We start from the raw sequence: 21,914 nt of genomic DNA on the forward strand, positions 1-21,914 counted from the left end.
CGAGGGTATCACCAGCCCAGTAGCCAGTACTTCGGTACTGGCATGAAAATACGAATTTTGTGTTATTAAAATTTGCTATTACAAAATTTTGGAAATTATTTTAAATTAAGGAATGAATCTCCCTCATGCAAAGCTGTTGATTTCTTGCTAGGCTTTGGCTATACATGTACTTGTTTGTCGTTTTTGGCTTATAGCTCTTCATCCTTTTAATAAGCTTTGGATTTTCAAATAATTTGACCTCGAGCATCACTGAAGAGACATTGATTTTCGAAATGCGCATCTGGTGCAGAAAAATTGGAACCGTTTATGTTATCACATATAATTAATTTGATAGTTATCGTGTGTTGTTGACAATTTAGGTTTTGCTGTACTACAATTTTTCATATTTAATATTCTTAGGTTTGAGGCAGAAACAATCCTTTCCTCTATTTATTAAATTGAAATACTTTAGTCCCAGAAAACGTCTTTAACAAACAATTTAACGTTTTGTTAATTTATCGCTGCTTCAATACAGAAACAGTATGTGAGATTGAATTAATATTGCGAAACTTTTCATTACACTTTGAAAACAAACCAATGTTTCACATTGGGATAAATGAAAAACAAAAGTAAACATTCTTGTTGTTTTACACCGTATTTCAAATCGAACTATGACCTATGGTGTCCACTTTCTTTTCGTGTTACATGTACATTACGATTTTGTGCTCTCTTCGTGCTAGTTTGTTATTTTGTACATGTATATATACCCTTTAATCTGATTCCATGTCCGGCTTTGACTAATCTTTTTGCCGTTTTTGGTTTGTAAGCTTTTCATTTTTAATAAGTTTTAGATTTTCAAATATATTTTTTTCCTCGAGCATCATTGAAGAAACATTAATTATACAAATGCGTATCTGGTTCTGAAAAATCGGTACCATTAACTTTATTACACTATTAGATGGGCTAGCTACTCAGCCACGGAAAGAAACTTATGCTACAGAAACAGAAACAAGGGAAAATCAATTAGTTCAGTGAAGACAGATTGAAACCTCTGCAGGAATGCAGCCTATGACGAGCGACAAAACTCTGAGAAACTCTGTTCTGTCTCCTAAACAAACTTTAAGTTTTGGTTGTTGGAATGTTAGAACTATGAATGAAACTAGCAGAACTGATCAAACTATTAAGGAAATGAAGAGATTCAAGCTTGATATATTGGGTGTTAGTGAATGCAGATGGACTGATTCAGGAAAATTTAAACACAATTCAGGTACAGACATTTACTATTCAGGACGTACAGATGGTAGACACCAGGAAGGAGTAGCTATTCTATTGAGTAAGAGAGCAAGCAAGTCTGTTGTAGAATGGATAGCAGTAAATGAAAGAATAATAAAAATACGCATGGAGACCAATTATGGGTACATGACTGTTATCCAATGCTATGCCCCAATGAATGATTACATAGATAATGAAAAGGAGAATTTTTATGATAAATTAAATCAGATGATAGTGGACACACCAAAGCATGATGTACTTACCATCATTGGAGATTTTAATGCAAAAGTAGGTTCAACTAACACAGGTTCAGAAGAAGTGATGGGAAAACATGGGCTTGGAGAAATTAACAACAATGGTGAAAGATTAGTAGAGATGTGTATCATGAACAATCTGATAATTGGGGGAACAATCTTTGAACATAAAAACATACACAAAGCCACATGGGTGTCTCCAAATGGGAAAGTGAAAAACCAGATAGATCACATACTGATTAATAAGAAATGGAGGTCATCATTATTAGATGTGAAAGTAAAAAGAGGTTCAGATGTATACAGCGATCATCACCTAGTCATTGGAAAGATCAGACTAAAAGCAAGAAAAAACAAATGCAAAACACCAAGCAAGATCATAGACTTTGGAAAACTTCAACAACCTGAAATACACCAAACATTCAATATAGAACTGAGGAACAGATTTGAGGTCTTACAACTCGAAGAAAATGAGATTGACATAAACTCTAAATGGCAACATATGAGTGAAATCTATTTAAAAACAAGTGAAGACATCTTAGGTTATAAAAATAAAGAAAGAAAGGAATGGATATCTGAAAAAACCTGAGCTCCAATTATGGAAAGAAAAGCATTGAAATCAAAAACCAACCAAGCAACAGGAGAACAACAAGAGGAAATGAAAGAGCTGTATAAAAGTAAAGAAAAAGAAGCGAAAAAGAATGCAGTCAGACAAAAAGGCATACATAGATAATATTGCAGTACTAACATCAATGATAAAGATGGTCAGACAATATGCAAATTTGAGAAACAAATGGAAAGATGGAAAGAGCATTTTGAACAGGTGTTAAATAGACCTGAACCAGAAATCTCTGTTGACAGGTCGGAGGAAGCTCCACCACCAATAGAAATAGAAATGGGACCCATAACAGATGATGAGATCAAAGCAGCCATTAAGAAACTTAAAAACAACAAGGCTCCTGGGGCAGATGGCATACCAGCAGAAGTACTGAAAGCAGACATAAATCTCAATGTTAACATCCTACGTGATTTACTGAATGAAATATGGGAAAAAGAAATACTACCTACTCAGTGGAAAGATGGTATCATCATAAAACTACCAAAGAAAGGCAACCTTACAGATTGTAATAACTGGCATGGAATTACTTTACTATCAGTGCCTGGAAAGATACTTTGTAGAATAATTCTAGAACGAATCAAAGACAAAATCGATTCTATTCTACGGGAAGAACAAAGTGGATTTAGAACAAATCGTGCTTGTGTAGATAACATCCTCAGACTGAGAAATATCATAGAACAGGCACTAGAATGGAGATCACCTATATATTTAAATTATGTGGACTTCGAAAAAGCATTTGATAGCGTCCATAGAGAGTCACTTTGGTACATCATGAGTATGTATGGAATTCCACAGAAAACAATTAACATCATTATGGAAATGTATGATGGTTTAAGATGTGCAGTCATTATGGAAAACTATCAGACTTGTTTTTAATAACATCTGGAGTAAGACAGGGATGCTTAATATCTCCTTTTCTCTTTATATTGGTGGTTGACTGGGTAATGAAGAAGGCAACAACTGAAAATCATGGTATACAGTGGGGACTAACAACATTTTTCTGAGGACATGGACTTTGCTGATGATATCAGCCTCTTTTCTCGTACACATGAACACATGCAGAAAAAGACAGATAAAGTTACATCAGAGGCGGCGAAAGTAGGACTGAAGATAAATGCAAAGAAAACTAAGGTGATGAAGATAGCTACAAAGAACAAAAACGCAATAACAGTGAACGGAAAAGAACTGGAACAAGTAAATTCATTCAACTATCTTGGTAGTAGAGTCAATACAGAAGGAAATATTTAAGAAGAAGTCAACATCCGTATTGGAAAAGCAGCTGCTGCATTCAAGAACCTGAACAACATATGGAAAAACAATAAAATTTCTAGAAAGACAAAGATAAGATTGTACGTGAGCAATGTTAGATCAGTTCTGCTGTACGGTTCAGAAACATGGAAAACAACTAAAAAAGTAGAAAGTCGAATTAGAGGATTCGAAGGACGCTGTTTGAGACGAATTATTAACATCAGATGGCCAAATGTAATTTCAAACAGTGAACTATCAGACAGAACAGGTATGAAGAATATAGTGAATGAGATCATGAGAAGCGGTGGAAATATATTGGACATAGCGAATGGATAACAACCGGCATGTTAAAAAGGTGCTGACATGGACACCACAAGGGACTAGAAAGCCTGGAAAACCTAAAGGCACATGGAGAAGGGATATAGCAGCAGAGATAAAAAGACATGGTTACACCTGGAATCAGATAGAGAAAATCGCGAAAGATAGAACTAGTTGGAGTCCCTTGTTGATGCCTTATGAGTTCAAAAACATGAAGAGGATTAAAATTTAAGTAAGTAAGTACCAAGTCAGGAATATGGCAGTTGTTATCAAATAGTCCGTTTCTATGTATGTTAGTGTTTGTTCTTGTAGCAGTTCATAGCAGTTCAGTGTTTCTGTTGTTCCGTTGTTTTCCTCTTATAGTTGATGTGTTTACCTCGGTTTTGGTTTGTGACCCGGATTTGTTTTCGCTTAATCGATTTATGACTATTGAACAGCGGTATACTACTGTTGCCTTTATTTATTCATGAAAGTTGAGAAATAAACACAGCAGTCTTCTTATCTGAAATTAATGTAATACATAACTTACAAAGTGACTTAAAATTTTCACGCACCAAAGCTAATCATTTGTTTCTTGGGTCATGCAATTACAGTATAATTTGTTATTGACATGGACAGTGATTGCTAAGTTTATATCTATATTAATGAGTTTTGTTTCACCTTTTAATGGAGCTGTTGGGCGGGGTTATGCACAAACACTTAAGAAAAGAATATTCCTTTTAATGTGAACGATAAAATGGGATACAATTACCAACAAAACTTTGCAGAAAATAATGTTTTTGTACGGTATGTTAGTCCGGTAATACACATCTTAAGGTTACCTCCCTACGGACGGTCTTTAAGTTAATCTATCTGGACACCTCTCGGTGTGTTATACAACAAGAACAACCTTAAAATATGCATTATATATAAAATTATTAATCGTCGGGAAAAGTACAAATAGGAAAAGAATTATAGAAATACAAATATTCTAATTTTTACTGTAATTCTTTTTCCTTTGACGTTAAAATAAAATTAGACAAACAAGAAGTTGGAATCCTATATTGGTCAACTGTTGGCGTTTTGTTTTCCGTATCCTGGATCAAATATGGTGTCTGTTGTTATAAATATTAAAAAAGATATTGCTGCTTACTATTATAAGTTATATCTACACTTTTGTTCAATTAAATCATGCAATGATACCTTGACATAATCACAGTCTTCTTCTAAGTCAAAATAACTGAACGATAAAGCAGCAATGTTACTATTTCTAACTTCAATCCTCCATGTCATGTTCAAATCGATATCATACGAATTCGGAAAACCTGATGAACATATATTTTCCATAAATATTTCTGAAATGGAATTCAAAAAATAAAACTTTTCCATTTATCTAAAATCTAAATGTTTTTCAATGAATGTTTTCTATAAGAATGTTGCAGTTGGCCATGAAAGTAATCCACTGAAATTCGAGATAACAGTGTTTTGACGAATAGATAATATAGAAATTATTTAAATTATGAAAAAATAAGGAGAGTTCAAATTCGTATTTTTTAGCAATTTACAAATTACAGTTTTCAGCGGGATGTTTCTTGATTTCTTCATTATGGAATCTATACCAAAATTAAAGAAAGGCATTTGAATGAACATTATCAGTTTGCGTTTAAAACCTACAATCAATCAATCATTCAATCACCTATTTGGACGATTTGAAGTCTTACGTGGATAAACTTGGGTTCGTGTTTATCAATTTTTTGTTTTCTGTGTAATATTATGTAATTGTTGTTTTTCTGTTCGTTCTTTTTCTTCTCTTTTTTTGCTAAGGAATTTTCTGTTTCTATTGTCCTCCTGGTATCGCCTTTCTCTTTCTAAGAGATATTTTTTGTGTAAATTAGTAAAATGATTGTAAAAGGTAGAATTATTGATCAGTTTGGGGCATTTATGTGAAACAGAATTTAAATAATCTGATTAACTTAAAAGATAAGAATATATGTTTATGAAAATGGTTATCATAAATAGGTTCAATGGTTAATGAATTATGTTCCTTATACTGTTCTAAGTGTACCTTCTCCTTTGAATTGTTACACTACAACAGTAAAATTGAGCTCTGGTTTTTAATCTTTTGCTTTTTGCCATCTTAACACATTGTTAAGACTATTACAGACACAATTTAAAGCATATAAATCATTTTGACTTTAAAATGTTTTCCTTTCGGAAATGTTGATTGGAAAAAAAAGTTTATAAATTTATTGTTCATAACAAGTGAGAATCAGATATTGCGTAACATCAACTCGACTTAGTCAATTTCAATATGGATTTGCTCGTTTATTATTATATTGAAATTAACCAAGTCGAGTTTATGTCAAGCGATATCAAATTGCAGGAGTTGTTAACCCTATTAACATACCCAAGGAAAAGATTTCCTAAACTGTATTTGGAAAAAAAATGTTGGAATTTCTGGTCCTGAATGCTCTTCAACTTCTTACTTTATTTGAACGTCTTAACTTTTTGATTCGAGCGTCACTAACGAGTCTTTTGACGACGAAACAGACGTCTGGCGTACAAACTTTGAATCCTGATATCTATGTTGAGTTTATAGAGTTGCCATACGTCTGCATTTGGCTTCAATCGTTCACATCAAACTTTAAAAGCAAGTGTGTATGCTTCAAAATAGAATGAGTTTTGACGAAAAGAAAATATTCAGGTGAAAAGGGTTTGTTATTCTCTGAAACTTACATTATCAAGATGCTTAATTTCTTGATTAACAACATATTTGTTACGTCTGGAGGACGTGTTTTCAACAGACTGTCGGAATTCAAATGGGAACCAATTGTGCCCCTCTTCTTGCCGACATGTTTCTTTATTAATATGAGGTTGACTTCATACAGGAACTTCTTAGGAAGAAAGATAAGAAGTTAGCAATATCCTTTTACTTTACGTTCCGCTATATAGATGATGTTCTCTCACTAAATAATACAAAATTTGGTGACTATGTTGAACGAATCTATCCCATCGACCTAGAGATAAAGAATAATCTCCCAATTGATACGATATTCCCGGGCTTGTATTTCCTATCATTATTTCCTTGATAGAGGATTGCTGTTCACAAGGAAGCTATTAAACCAAGAGTTCCAAATGGTGAAGTTGAAATCATCCCTTCGTAAATTTTACGGACGCCATCACGAGTTGGTTGACCGTTATGGAATAACCGTTTCACAGATGATATCGGATATGTTACTTATGTCGAAACTACAATACCCTTCCCTTTTCACGAATGTGACTTACCGAATTACACTATTTACCGGATTTGTAATAACATAAGAAACACGACTGTTGCCACATGTGGAGCAGGATCTGCTTACCCTTCCGGAGCACCTGAGATCACCCCCATTTTTTGGTGGGGTTCGTGTTGCTTAGTCTAGTTTTATATGTTGTGTCATTTGTACTATTATTTGTCTATTTGTCTTTTTATTTTTGGCCATGGCGTTGTCAGTTTGTTTTCGATCTATGAGTTTGACTGTCCCTCTGGTATCTTTCGTCCCTTTTTTGTATATTATTGAAGAAATCACATGCATCTGTTGACACAGCAGAAAAGTAATCCATTCTGTCTTTTGAATGTCGCATAACGAATAGCCAAAGGCAATCTTTCAATTTTGTCTCACATTTTGGGATAGACCAACTAGATTGAAGCATTCAATTGAATTCATATCACACCCCGTTTTTTTTTTTATAATATGAGTGATATTTCTACAAGCGGAATTTTTAATAAACACATTTCAAACAATTTTCAAATCTTTTCAGGCGATGATATTGTAACTTCCGCTATCGTTGCTGAAGCGTGTGAAATCGAATATTGAATGTGCATGTACAGCCCTTGGATGGTGTAAACTTCCCAAAAAAACGTATATTGTGTAATGGTGTATGGCATATGGTGCAATGGTAGAAGATGTATGGTGCTTTGGTGTATGGTATAAGGGGAATGGAGTAATGGTGTAACGTGCGATCGGGAATGGTGTGAATGAATGGTGTACGACATTTAAAACTATGCAAAATATTGATAAAAACTGATTTTTAATTTTATAAATTAATTTACAATATTGTGATCAAAATTCGTTTTTTAAAATAAATAAATAATTTTGTAGTCGCACGCTTTCTTTGAAATTAAATTGCATTCTGGTGTAATGTGTAAGGTGTATGGTGCATTTTTTATTATTTTTTATTATTACATAGTTTTTATATAGCGCCTATCTAATAAACATAATACTCTAAGCGCTTAACATATAAAATTGAAGGAAAATATATATCACAATGCATACAATAATAGCAAATATATATATATATATATATGAACATAAGAATGAAACAGAAATTAAAAAGAATAATGATGTAAATTAAAAGCATTGAAAGGGGAAATATATATCACAATTAATACTATAAAAACATATTAGAATATAACAGTCAACCAAAATTAAATAAAATAATGATGAAAATTATAAGTATTTACATTCCCTGCGGTATATACACAAGTAAAACATATAAAAAATTTGCATTAAAGGATTTATTCACTTAGCTAAGAGAAAATATAAGGTAGAAATTTAACCAGTAAAACACAGAGAAAAAATAAAATAAACTGTCTCTTAAATAAAAACTTTAAAACTAGAAATTAAAAATTTAAATAAAATAAAAATAAAAAGGCCCTATCACTTAATATGTTAGAATAATAAAAAAATATCACAGGTCTTACACATCACAGTACGCCAGTCTAAAAATATGTATCTTTAAACCTTTTTTAAAACGAGGAAGCGATTGTTCTTTCCGTAAATGAATTGGTAGGTCATTCCACAATGTAGCTCCAGCTCGGTCGAATCGCCTTTCACCGTATGTTTTAGTGCGGACATCCCTTGGTTTCGTTATGAGTCCTTCATTTTCTGATCGAAGTGTTCTAATAGGAGCGTATGGTACAATCAGTTCTTCCAAATATTTAGGTGCTTTATCGTGTAATGCCTTAAAAACGTAAAGTAAAAGTTTAAAATGTGATCGGTATTGCACGGGGAGCCAATGCAGCTGCATCAGAACAGGTGTTATGGAGTCAAACTTCCTTTTTCTTGTGATAAGTCTAGCTGCTGTGTTTTGAACGCGTTGCAGTCTTGCTATAGTGGAAGAGTTTACATTATATAACAAAGCGTTCACATAGTCTAATCTAGAGGTGACAAGAGAGCAGACGCATTTTCAGTGATGTATGATCTAATGTTTCCGATGGTTCGAATCTGAGGTAACATGATTTTGAGACGGCTGTTACCTGCTGTTCCATACTCAAGGTCTTATCAAAGAACACTCCCAGATTCCTAACACAGTTCGCATCACTGTGCATACCAACCGACAAGCAGCCACCAATGAGGTAGTGATATGACGTAAATACTACCCGGAAAGTCTTAAGAATTAAATTACACATTAAGCTACAATCAAGTCCGTACGCTCCATATATGATCAAAGAGGTAATAATCATGTGACTACCATAGCTCAGGTTAAGGCTTCTTCTGATCATTCGAAGGTCCCTTCTATGTATTGGTTACATGAACGTCACAAGAAGCCCGTAAACTGTCGTTTTGACTTTTAAACTCTTTACACTACACTTCCAAACATCCTTATCAAACTAAAATGACCATATTTATATATAAACAGTCGTGCGAAAAATCTGATTGCAAATATATTTGCTGCTTAGATAAAGGTATCCTAGATATACTTCCTGGAGATGTAAAGCAACAGAAAATATTATCCTAAACAGTATCTTTATACGTCAGGAACCTGTAATTTAGTTGTTGTCCTGCGTTGCAGTACATTATATTTATTTTTCCTTTATTGTTTATACTTAAATCAGACCCTGAGGCCCAAAAAAGAAAAGGCAGGTGTTTGTGTTTGTGTTTGCATGACCCCCTTACAATGATCGATAGGTCGGGATGATTTTTCTTCATCCATTTATTCATAAAAAAACTACTCAGCTTAGATACTAGGATTTAAATTGTGTACGCCAGACGCGCGTTTCATCTTCAAAAGACTCATAAGTGACGCTTGAATCATAAAAAGTTAAAATGGCAAAAAAAAGTACAAAATTGGGGAACACTGAGGATTTAGAATTATTTATACGAGGCTGACTTCATACAGGAGCTTTTTAGGAAGAATGAAAAGAAGCTAGCAGTATCCTTGAACTTCGCTTTCCACTATATAGATGATATCCTCTCCCTATGATGCTTTCTCCAAGGCACTAGGAATTTCAATACATTAAACATTCCGTTCAAATTGTAGTTTTGGTTTAGAGATTGGGAAACATATATGTTTTATTAGAAGAGAGGCGAAGAATACCAAAGGGACATTCAAACTCACAAGTCGAAAATAAACTGACAACGTCATGGCTTAAAAGGAAAAAGACAGACAGACAAACAACAGTACACAAAACAATATAGAAAACTAAAGGCAGATCAACACGAACCCAACCAAAAACTGGGTGTTTATCTCTGGTGCTCCAGAAGGGTAAGCAGATCCTGCTCCACATATGGCACCAGTCGTGTTGCTCAAGTAAAAACAATTCCGGAGAAATGTCTATATCGAAAGGTCACATTCGGGGCATTTTCGCTAGCCAAGGATTACGATCCAGTCCCCTCCTCTCCACCCTTGGCAGATTAAGCCAACATTTGTTATTACAATGCTGCGCCATCTACCGGTAGACAAAAGTCACGCCCATTCAAACAACATTATTCTTGACCAATGGAATCACTTGAACTCACTTCAGTGTGGAGGGGTATAAATGGTTGTGTCTATAGTGTTTACAAATTTCGTGACGGGGAACCGAAAATACACGTTGACATTCCATTTTCGCTAGAAACATACCCAGGAACTTCATTTAGTTGATTAAGAACTTTAAAATTGTCACTAAATATCGTCCTAGGTTTTTGAGGTAAAGACTTGTGGCATAATCAGCACGTGCCAATTGTTTATCTACATTTTTTAAAGTTACACGTGATCATCTTAAAGGCTCTTTATGCTTGGATGCGGCCAGTTACAACTGCTACCAATGGAAATCATTACTTCGTGGATCCAAAATTCTATCTCGATCCGCCAAGGGTGGAAACAACGGGACTGGATCGTAACACTTGGCTAGCGAAAATGCATTCGGCGGAAGGGGACGAGATTGTAGTTAAGTCAAATGGAACACATTCGTCGACGTCTGTGAAACAGATATTCCATAACGGTCAACTAACTCGTGATGGCATCGATAAAATTAACGAAAAGATGATTTCAACTTTACCATGTCCACCACTTGGAACTTTTGATTTAATAGTTTTCTTGTAGCATTGTAATTTCTTAAATTTGCATAACCTATTTGCAAACATGAAACATTTATCTATCCGTCCTATTTCTTTTTCTGATAATTGCAGGGAGGATTTATATATGTAGTAAAGTTCACAGTTTTTGATACAGTCAATCATGTGTTCTACTGTTTATTTTAAGAACACTAAGTTTTAACTTGTCTTTGTTCAAAGGTTACAGAAAATTAATAATTTGGTTTTAAAAGAACTAAAACTGAACAGTGTTGAATGTACGACAATTCTTTTTTTTGAAACCATCAACATTATGGGTAATATGTGCGAAAGCTTTCGCAAAATCATTGGGATTTTTATAAACAGTCCAAAGACATGATAAGACCAATGGTTTCACGTTATTTTCATTTTTTATGTACAAAAAATGAAATTACCCATACAAATACCCAATTACTCATTACTGATTAATAGTGTTTTAGATTCTGAAACTGCAAATTGATATCTTTGAACGTTGACTTTAAGACTGCCTATCAATTATTTTTTATGGAATAGTTTTTCAAGCCGCTTCATATCCAAACGATAGTTTCACTTTCAGGTAAAGCATATATTTATTAGTGCTTGATTTCAGTTGGATTATTGATTATTGCAGGTAATGCTGTCGTATCGGCAAAATGTGCCACTTCTTTCACCCTGAAATGAACCTTTTAACATACTGGTTAAAGATGAACATTTTTGTTTGAAGGTGGGGTGCAGTTGGTGGTAGTGTAGATCGAGAATTTTTTTTTTTTTAAATCAGATACACGATACCAAAGTTCCAATCAATAACGATAAGTCAAAGGAAGGTTGACACCGAGGTATGTCATTTGGAATCTTGTTGAGGGTTGTTGTTCATTGCCAATTATACATGTACCACGTCCTCTGATTTATTTATACCACAATGATAAAATAAACGGACAATCATCAACTTATAAAACGCAATATAGGAAAAGGAAATTTAATATTGAGCCACCCAAAATTTCTCCAAAACTTGAGATGGACACAGTTGCGTCTGATGTAAGTTTATATTATTTTAAAATTGTGCATTTATAATCAGTAAACTAATTAGTACAATTATTTCCGACGAACCGTAATAACCTATACACCAACAAAATTTAGGGTGTTCGTTTTTCAAAATTAATCTAGAATACCCAATTCACTATAAGAAATTAAATGTTATATTTTCAAATGCCTGAATGAATAAACAAACTTTCTATCTGAAAGAAGAATTTTCTTCCCTCGTCAATTCTAACAAGAACAATTTATCTTAATATCCCACTAATTAAAGAGCTTTCCAATCAAACAATACAAAACTTGTCTGGCAACTAAAACAAGCAAATTAAAATGGAACAAAATATGCGCCTACGGAAAAGAGAGAAAAGTCGATGTATGCTTTCATAACCATTGAACTGAAATTAGTTCATGCCATGTAATTGCGCACAACACAAATGATATTGTTAATTTGATGGTTGAAAATGCTTTAATAAGAGAGATATTTTTAGGCACTTTTTTAATTCATATTTGAAAGTATCAGTTGCCTTTTACCAATTAAAGGACGTTAAGCAACCAACTATCAATCAATCAATTTTACCAATTAGATATGATCATTCATAGTTGTAAACAAATTGTATTTCAGTTAACTAAAATATTAAAAAAGATTTCCCCAAAATTATATAATGTTTTTGTTTTTCTATTTTCAACATCTCCAAGTTCGTAGTTGATTAGGCCTTTCAACAGTTTTGATTCGAATGTTACTAATGTGTTTCGGATGTTATTAATGTGTTCTGAATGGACGAAACGCCAATTTGGCGTACTTAAAAAACCTCATCGAAGATACAAGTATAATAGTTTTGTAATTTTGACGTGTGTTGCGACTGCACAAAACTCACAAGTGACGCTTGAATAAAAAAAAGTTATAAGGCCAAAATAAAGTACGAAGTTGAAGGGCACTGAGCGCCAAAAATTCCATATAATTCCTCTATATCTTTGATGACTTTTTACCCTGAGATGTAAGAGATGTAACAGCTCAAACTCATCACATTTTTCCAGTTTTCTTAAATTTTTCATTTGAAAAGTATGCTTCAACCCTAAAATGATAATTGTTTTAATCAAAATGTGGCATTTTTTGTAAATCTCTTCATAAGTGTACTGCAACGAAAATGATAAATATATCAATTTTTCACTGGAGTTCAATCGAAATATGACATTTTCCAAGTTTTCGGCATTGTGAAAGCATGATTTGTCCCCCAATGTTTCAATTTAGCGTAGTGGTGTACAAAAATATTTACTTTCACAGAAAATGACAAATTACTCTTCTTTTAAGTCATTATACATTTTACAGTTTTTTGTAATTTCAAATTAAAAAGGCACAACTTTACTTTTAAATATCCTTTTCCAAAAATAATTTTACGTTACCATCTTTCAAATCTTGTGAAGATATGTTTCCGCAAATTAAATTGATTTCTGCATTCATTAATGTGTACTGATATTTGTAATTATAAGTTCTTGAATTTTATATGATAAAAAGAGATACATGTATGACTAAAAATGTTTGAACAATGAAAACTTCAAATCATATTGTTCTTGTATGGAAATGGTACTACTACGAGTGTCTTGTAAAAGAATTAGGAATAAATGAGCACTCAGGTAATCCCACATACGAAAACAAACCATTTGACAAGGATGAGATTTTGGCGAATCATAAGTCCTTCATGGCTTCAATAAACATTACATTGAACAACAAATCTGAGGACTTAACTTATTTGTATTGGATACCTAAGCTTCACAAAATTCCGTACAAACAGCAGTACATTGTCAGCTTATCTACATGTTCTACAAAGGAATTTTCCATTAGATTGACAAACATTATTCTTCAGTGAAAGAAAGTCTTATGAAATACTGTGAAATTGTTTACTCGCGTAGTTGTATTAACCATATGTGGATTCGAAAAAACTCTTAAGAATTTCTATATGATTTTAAATCTCGTGAACAAAAAGGTTAAACATGATACACCGAGGAACAGGTGATAAGTATGCTGGAGTTTCTTATTGACAAAATATTTGTTGAATTTGGTGGTATACTTTTTCAACAAATTGTCCACATTTCAATGGAAACAAACTGTGCGCCTCTCCTTGCCGATCTTTTCTTATTTTCTTATGAGTCGGAGTTCCTTCAGACACTTGTCAAAAACACGAAGATCAAAGGAGGCAGATCATTTAATTTCACATTCAGTTAGGAATTTTTGGTCCTCAATGCTCTTCAACTTCGTACTTTATTTGGCCTTTTGAACTTTTTTTATTCGAGCGTCACTGATGAGTCCTTTGTAGACGAAACGCGAGTCTGGCGCAAATACAAAATTTCAATCCTGGTATCTATGATGAGTTTATTTATATTGATTACGTTTTTTCCATAACAATCCAAACCTTTCTGATTGGGCTCCATTTATATATCATCCAGAACTAGAAAATAAAGAAAACAGACAGGGCTTTCTCCGCCTCCTTTTTAGACTTATATCTCGAATTTGACAAAAGCGGTCATCTCAGTACCAGAATCAATGAAAAACGAGACGACTTTACATTTGAAATTATATTTTCCCCACCTTAGCAGCAAAATACCAACTTCACTTGCATATGGGATATACATTCCCCAACTCATTCGGTATTCAAGAGCTTCCAGCTGCTACTCAGACTTTATAAAACGTCACCAGTGTCTGAGCAGAAAGTTGATGAACCAGGGTTATGTTAAAGAACCGTTCCCACCAAAACCGAGGATGATCTCAGGTGCTCCGGAAGTGTGAGCAGATTCTGTTCCACATGTGGCGTCCGTCGTGTTTCTCCTGGTATTACAAACCCGGTTTTAAGTATAATTTGGTAATTCACATTCAAAACAAAGGAGGACGGGATTGTGGTTAAGACAATTGGAACATACCAGTTGTCATCTTTAAAACATATATTACAAAACTGTCGACCTGCTATTGGTATCGTCCGTAAAAGTTTCGAAAGGATGATTTCAACTTCTCCACTTGGATATCTTGGTTCAATAGCTTCATGTGAGCAGCAACCCTCTATAAAGGAAATCCTGATAGGAAATGCAAGCTCTGGAATATCGTATACTGAGAGATAAATAATCCAGGCGCTGCTGGAATGTTGCTTTACTGTTATACTTGATTTAACCAATAGAATATAAATTATAATTCATAAAAGGGAGAAAACGCATGTACATTTATCCGTTTTATATAAAGATTCTATATTTTATAGTAATTTTTAAAATGCAATATAATGAAAACAATCAATAGAAAAATTTAACCACGTACAGTTTTCAATTTTTTTTTACAAACTGCTTTCTCAGTGATTGTTTACCAACGTCTTAAGTCTTAAACTGAATACTGACAGCATTGTTTGTATCAAATATCAAATACTGTCATTTGTAGATTTTTTTTTTATTTCATCATAGGCAAAAATATTTCTGAATAAGCTGAATTATTCAGGTTATGCCTAAAGTAATTCAGCATATTCTAAATTGAATTATTTAACTTTATTATAAACTGGAGTTAATATATGCTGAATAGTATATGCTAAATTAAATATGTATGACCCCGACTCCGCGCCTTGATTTCGTAACAATACAGTAAGAATAATAGAAACGAATATATAATCTTAAGCTTTATTAATGAATACATTATTCATGGTTAATAAACTCGGAAATATCAACAGTAAGTACATCATCAAGATAGCTGCATCTATACAAGTAACTAGAATGAAAATACATTTTGGAAAAGGTACATGTATACTTCTTCTAAATCATGGTATTTGGATCTCCTCTCTTTTTGAAATTTCGAAATATCAAATCATCATTGTTTTATGAAATTTTTGATGAAATAATTATCTACAGTAGTTTGACCCCTACCATTGAACCTTAGATGCACAATTTCCGCATCAACTAGACCCTTTACCATAAAAGAATGAACAACCTCTTTCAGAAGTCAGAATTTCTAATGACCAAACCCTTTAGTATCTATTTATAAAGGATCAATTGCTATCTTAAATGAAAAACATATGTCCGAAAAGATGTTAAGCACTTTCCTATTTTATTTTGATCCCCTTCAATGGAAAATTGAACTCCCTCTCCAAAATATTGTACCTATGTCATTCTTCAATACTTTATATGAAATACAGGGGGCTCAAATTTACTTGGGAGATCAAATAACAATGTTATAAATTTAACCCCTGTCCGGTTTTTGAAATGATATGTTCGACTCGTGGTCACTGAATTGCATGGTAATTTGACTGCGGCACTACTTTTCATGGGGAAAAAATTAGAATACAGTCGAAATACTTACTAACGACACCACCATTACACACACAAAATACACTCGCACAATGATACAATGCTGACTCGAGACTACAAACCAATAAAAGACTGAATGGATGCCACAAATGATGAATAAATCCAGAAAACTTATTGGTATGCAGATGAGTTTTTTTTTTTAAATTTGCCATGCTAATCCTAGGAAAAAAAAGGTTTTTGATAACTTCGAATGATGAAGGATTCGCTTTAACAAAAACATACATGACCTTCACATCAGTTGAAGTAATATATCAGTTAAACGTCAATGCGACACACATCAACCACACAATAACTCTGAATTATGAAGGCTTAAACTAAACAAAATCCCATGACAATTTCATCGGATAAGTTAATAGAACATTTTAGTAAAAGGTGATGCATCACACATCAACCACACAAATCAACCTCAAATACACAAATCTATTGGTATATGTAATGCACATACACCTTTCCCATTAATCAATCGCAATCAAAATCCCACTGTGTTGGAACAACTTTTGTTATAGCTGACAAAACAAATATTAATTAGTGTTCAATTTACACAATATAAATACACCGCTTTAATATTTATTGACATTGGGTTAAAAACAAGGTGTGATTAACATGGTTTGTGAGTTACCAAATTCCAATTACTTGCAAATAAAAGAAAAGCATGAGAAAATAAACGTCAATGAACTGCTACATATAGGCAGAATCCTGACAATTTAAACAAAAGAAAGCTCTGAACATGCAAGAGAGGCAAAAGATACAAAAGGGACATACACACTCTTGATTTTATGATAAAAGAGAAACAAAACATCCCAAAAGGACATTCAAACTCATGAACCGAAAAAAGAACTGACACATTCAAAACGGAAAACAACAACTGAGAAAATATGTGAGTCATTGCAGGTGTTTCAGAACGGAACACTGATTCTGCTTTTTTTGTGACACCCACAAAATGTTAATACAAACCCGATAATTTTGATAACCTTTTAATATTGATCGCATCGTTATTCCTTCAAATACATTGGGCATGAACAGACGTAGGGACATATAAAATAATGCAACCACTTTATGAGGCATGACATGAAAAGCCTTAACTAATAAAACTCTGTTTTGATTGACCTATTTTGATTATTTGTAAGAGCTGCTATCATATAACTTAATATTATATGATCTTTTTGGTGTTCAACTCATTATGAATATCACATGATAATCAAAATGTACAAGTTACTGAATACCACTTAATCATCATAATGTAAAAGTCATTGTGAATATCACATGATCATTATTATGTACAAAATTACCCACATATCACATGATCATTATACAGTACAAAGTAACTGTTACACGATCATTTAAACTGTTAAGACTTTCTTTGTTCTGTTTTTATTTCCTAGTCTGAAAAGAGAGAAAGGGTTTAATACAATTTTCCTAAATAGATAATAGAACCTTTTTTGTATTTGATTTGATTAATTGTAATGGGATATTGAACATATTATTAAAAATGTGCGTACAAGTTCTCAGAAAATTGTGAATCTCGTAACATAACTGGATTATACATGATCACTGTCTTTGGTCTATCTCACCAATGTCATATATTCATGACTACATGCTACAATCTCATTAAATAACACTAATGAAGAGTGATATAAGCATTCTCAAATATATAATGTAGATGAGGTATAAGTGAACAGAAAACAAAGAATATAAACCATTCAGTTGACTAATTTGAAGCTTTATGACAAAGAAGGCGATGCTTAAAGTTAAATCAAAGTATATTTGTTAGTACAAAATTATACTGTTTTTTTTTAATTTTTGAAAAAAATGTTAAAAGAAGGTACGTGCCAAATTACTGATAACTTGTACAAATCACCTGTACAAATTATAAATTGTACTCAACTTATACATCGGGAGTCTAATTCACAACTGTACAAGGCGAAGTTCTGTAGAAAGAGATTCAACTGTTGCTTCCTAACACATAACTGTTATATCTTAATTCATGTATGTATAACGATATTTCTTATGTTGCTCGTGTGTTTTTTTCTATTCCAAACTGTAAATACAGAGATGTGCCTAAATGGTGATACCCTTTTATATATCTTAACAAATGTTTTCGATAATACCACAAACAGACAAAGTGCTGCTTCAGTTTTGTTCGTCACAGATGAGACAAAATTGTATTAGCATATTAAATTATGCGCCTGTTATCGTTCTCTGTTCTATTAGAAATATAATGTACTAGTATAACACTTTAAAACTATGACACCTTATGCAGAATAACATGCACAGTACAACATTGACTCTGTTTGCATCAATATAAGATAAATCGATATTTTCATATGACTCGAATTTAATATAATGACATAACCTAAAATAAATATGTTATTCCTTTATAAGACCCTAGGCACATCTGTCGAATATAAGGGGGTGTAACTGTCTTCGACTAATTGATAATAGCGTATTGACAGTTGAGTTATTACACAGTTATTTTGTCCAGGAACCACTCTTTTTTTATTACACCTCGAAAGTGAACTAATGGCCTGGTACGGTCACCTGATTAGGTACAGAATGAGTTATTGCACATAAAGTGTAATCTAGGAACCTCTCATTTTGTTAATTAACACTTCGAAATCGACTCATGGCCTGGTAAGGGCCCCTGAATTACTACATTATGATTCATTACTTTATCCAAGAACCACTCAAATTGTTTTATCTACACATTAGAAGTCGACTCATGGTCTGGAACCGGCCCCTTACTTGGGGCAGAATGAGTTATTACACATGGTAATTTAGGTGTCAGACCACCAATTCACCCACTTAAATTTAGAACATATGTGAAAGAAGCCATTCCTTGTCACAAAATAGTGGTTTTGATGTCATTGTTTACTTAAACTAACAAACAAATTTGCAGAAATGAACCTTTTAATGAAAGAAATAAATGTAAACCATTTTGAGCCCAAATTTAATTGTTTTTAAAAGAAATTTGAGTATAGAATTAATGTAATCTATTGTATACTTATTTACGATTTCCAGAAAACCACAGGTTATGTTTAGTAGCTTTTGGCTTCCTAACGGTGGTGTTTCATTGCAAGACTTTGCACATAGTTTGAAAATTGGCCTCTAGCCTTTGTTAGTCTTGTATTATTTTTAATTTTAGTTTCTTGTGTACAATTTGGAGTTTAGTATGGCGTTCATTATCACTGAACTAGTATATATATATGTTTAGGGGCAAGCTGAAGGACGCCTCCGGGTGCGGGAATTTCTCGCTGCATTGAAGACCTGTTGGTGGCCTTCTGCTGTTGTCTGTTCTGTGGTCGGGTTGTTGTCTCTTTGACACATTCCCCGTTTCCATTCTCAATTTTATATATAAAGGTGATACATGTACAATGCAGAACATAACTGGTTTCTTTTAATTTAAACAGAGGCGTCAAATACCAAAGGGACATTCAAACTCATAAGTCGAACAACGACATGGCTTAAAAAGAAAAAGACAAACAGACAAACAGTAGTGCACAAAACTCAACATAGAAAACTAAAGACTGAGCAACACAAACCCCACCAAAAACTTTGGGTGATCTCAAGGGCGGCGGAAGGGTAGACATATCCTGCTCCTTTTGCGCATGTTAGTTCAAACCGAATAAGTTATTACACATGTTACGTTATCCAGGAACCACTCATTGCTTGTAAACAATTTGAAAGTCAGCTGTAATGTACTGAATCAACACCAACCGTTCCAACAACCGTTGATAAACCAAATCATTCATTATAAAATAAGGAGATTTAGTATGATTACCAATGAGACAACTATCAACCGAAGTTCAAATGAAGTGGTAGAAAGCAGTTATAGGTATCCTACGGCCATCACCAATAAGAACAATACACATAGTATATTCTGCTATAAAAAGCCCCGACATGATAAATGTGATACAGTTCAAATGAGAGAACTAACTGCTTAGTTATATCAAAACACTTCGAAAAACAAATATGACAGATGTGAACCAACGACAACCACTGAAACACAGGCTACCGACTGGAGACAGCCGCATTCTTTAACTTGTATCAAAAAGGGTTTGGTTATATAAATGATAATCATATGTAGCACTTACTACATACACCAGGATTGAGAGTAAGACCATCAATAGAAATGTCACTCATAAATGACGGACCTCTGGTCGCTTCTATGGTGATCTGAAAAAAAAAAACAATATTGCTTTACACATGTTGCAAAGATACAACTTCATTCTATAATTTTGACACAATAATCTTTCTTTCAATTGTCTTTTTTTTTCTCACTTTCATGTATTAACTAAACAAGTCCTAGGCAAATTGTCTTTTTAATCATTATGATACTTCTCTAATAAGAATAATTCGACCCTGTGGTATGTATATATAATAACATGTACTATTGTTTTATTATACTGACTACATCATGTGAAATATCTAACAGAACCATAAGAACAATATTGTGTAGTCATTAACAAGAACAAAAGTACCTGTTTGTCTGTTATCAGTTATTCTGTAATCTATTTCATGATTACTGACACATTAAAATCATCAAATATATACAACCTTAATTGATCAGTTGTAAATGAGGTCTGTATAGGGTTTTATATACATATTTATTTCCTTTGAGTTCAGTATGTTTGTTATTTAACTTTTTTCTAATCGGTATGTCTTTAATCATCCTTACACGAGTTTTTGTTTTGTCTTTATATATCAACTGCGAATTTAGCAAAAATAAATCACACGAAAAATGTTCTCACAAGTAATCACATTTGTTAACTGGGAGATGATTGACACGACATGAACTTATTATATCTAATTTATTTCCATTTGTCACTGAAATAAATAGATCCTTGTGCACAATTTATAAAAATGAAAGCCTACATGTAATATATTCAGTAATACAGCGGATCGGGTGCTTCTTGAAAATACAGAATATTGGAAATGTTCAAATGAAATGGGCACTATTTAAGAAATGACTGTAATATTTTTTTGTCAAATAACTTGCTAAGCAGGTTGTTAAAAAGTGTGCACCACATTTGTTAGGTTATTTCGAATATACAGAAAAAAAACAGTGCTTCTTTATAATTTTACTCTAAATTCCATTTTCTCGGAGTAAATATTGAAAAACAGTTGATGACGTCACGAATACATGAAAAAAATTATGTCTATGAGCTCATGACAAAAAACTTTCAGTCAATCAGAAGACGTGTGACATCCAGATTTAAATTATTTACTGATAAAATGAAAGGATACTTACAACAGGATTGCTAAATTGTGGTATGTCTACAGTAGCAGTTTTCCACTGGGTATCATCGAGTTGCACTCCAATCTTCTCCCAGATACTCGTCAAAGAAGATGATTTGTCCCCAGCATATACTTTTAATGATCCCGGATCCCCCATCATATGATACTGGAATGACAGACAGTAACTAGTTGCTGAAATGATAAAACGGATTTAAACTGTAAAGAGATCAAGAATTTCATCGTAACTATGCAATATAAACATAGAATTATTCAAAAAGAAATGCACAAAGATGTTCTGTAATTTATTGTACTTTC

At 33.1% G+C, this 21,914-nt stretch overlaps 1 protein-coding gene and 1 long non-coding RNA gene across 2 annotated transcripts; one reads left to right on the top strand and one right to left on the bottom strand.

Moving 5' to 3' along the window:
- The first annotated feature begins 1,167 nt into the window (after positions 1-1,167).
- On the top strand, positions 1,168-2,091 carry LOC127732242 (craniofacial development protein 2-like). Its single transcript, XM_052241324.1, has one exon. It carries the CDS (start codon positions 1,168-1,170, stop codon positions 2,089-2,091), a length of 924 nt encoding a protein of 307 aa, XP_052097284.1.
- A 13,575-nt stretch (positions 2,092-15,666) lies between these two features.
- LOC127732165 (uncharacterized) lies at positions 15,667-20,531 on the bottom strand. Its single transcript, XR_007996092.1, has 2 exons — positions 20,456-20,531; positions 15,667-17,747 (listed from the first exon to the last, which is right to left on the bottom strand). It is a non-coding gene; the product is annotated as an uncharacterized LOC127732165 (long non-coding RNA).
- Positions 20,532-21,914: the final 1,383 nt, after the last annotated feature.

Source organism: Mytilus californianus, unplaced genomic scaffold (genome assembly GCF_021869535.1).
Source record: "Mytilus californianus isolate M0D057914Y unplaced genomic scaffold, xbMytCali1.0.p SCAF_22, whole genome shotgun sequence".
In the NCBI taxonomy this organism is placed as follows: domain Eukaryota; kingdom Metazoa; phylum Mollusca; class Bivalvia; order Mytilida; family Mytilidae; genus Mytilus; species Mytilus californianus.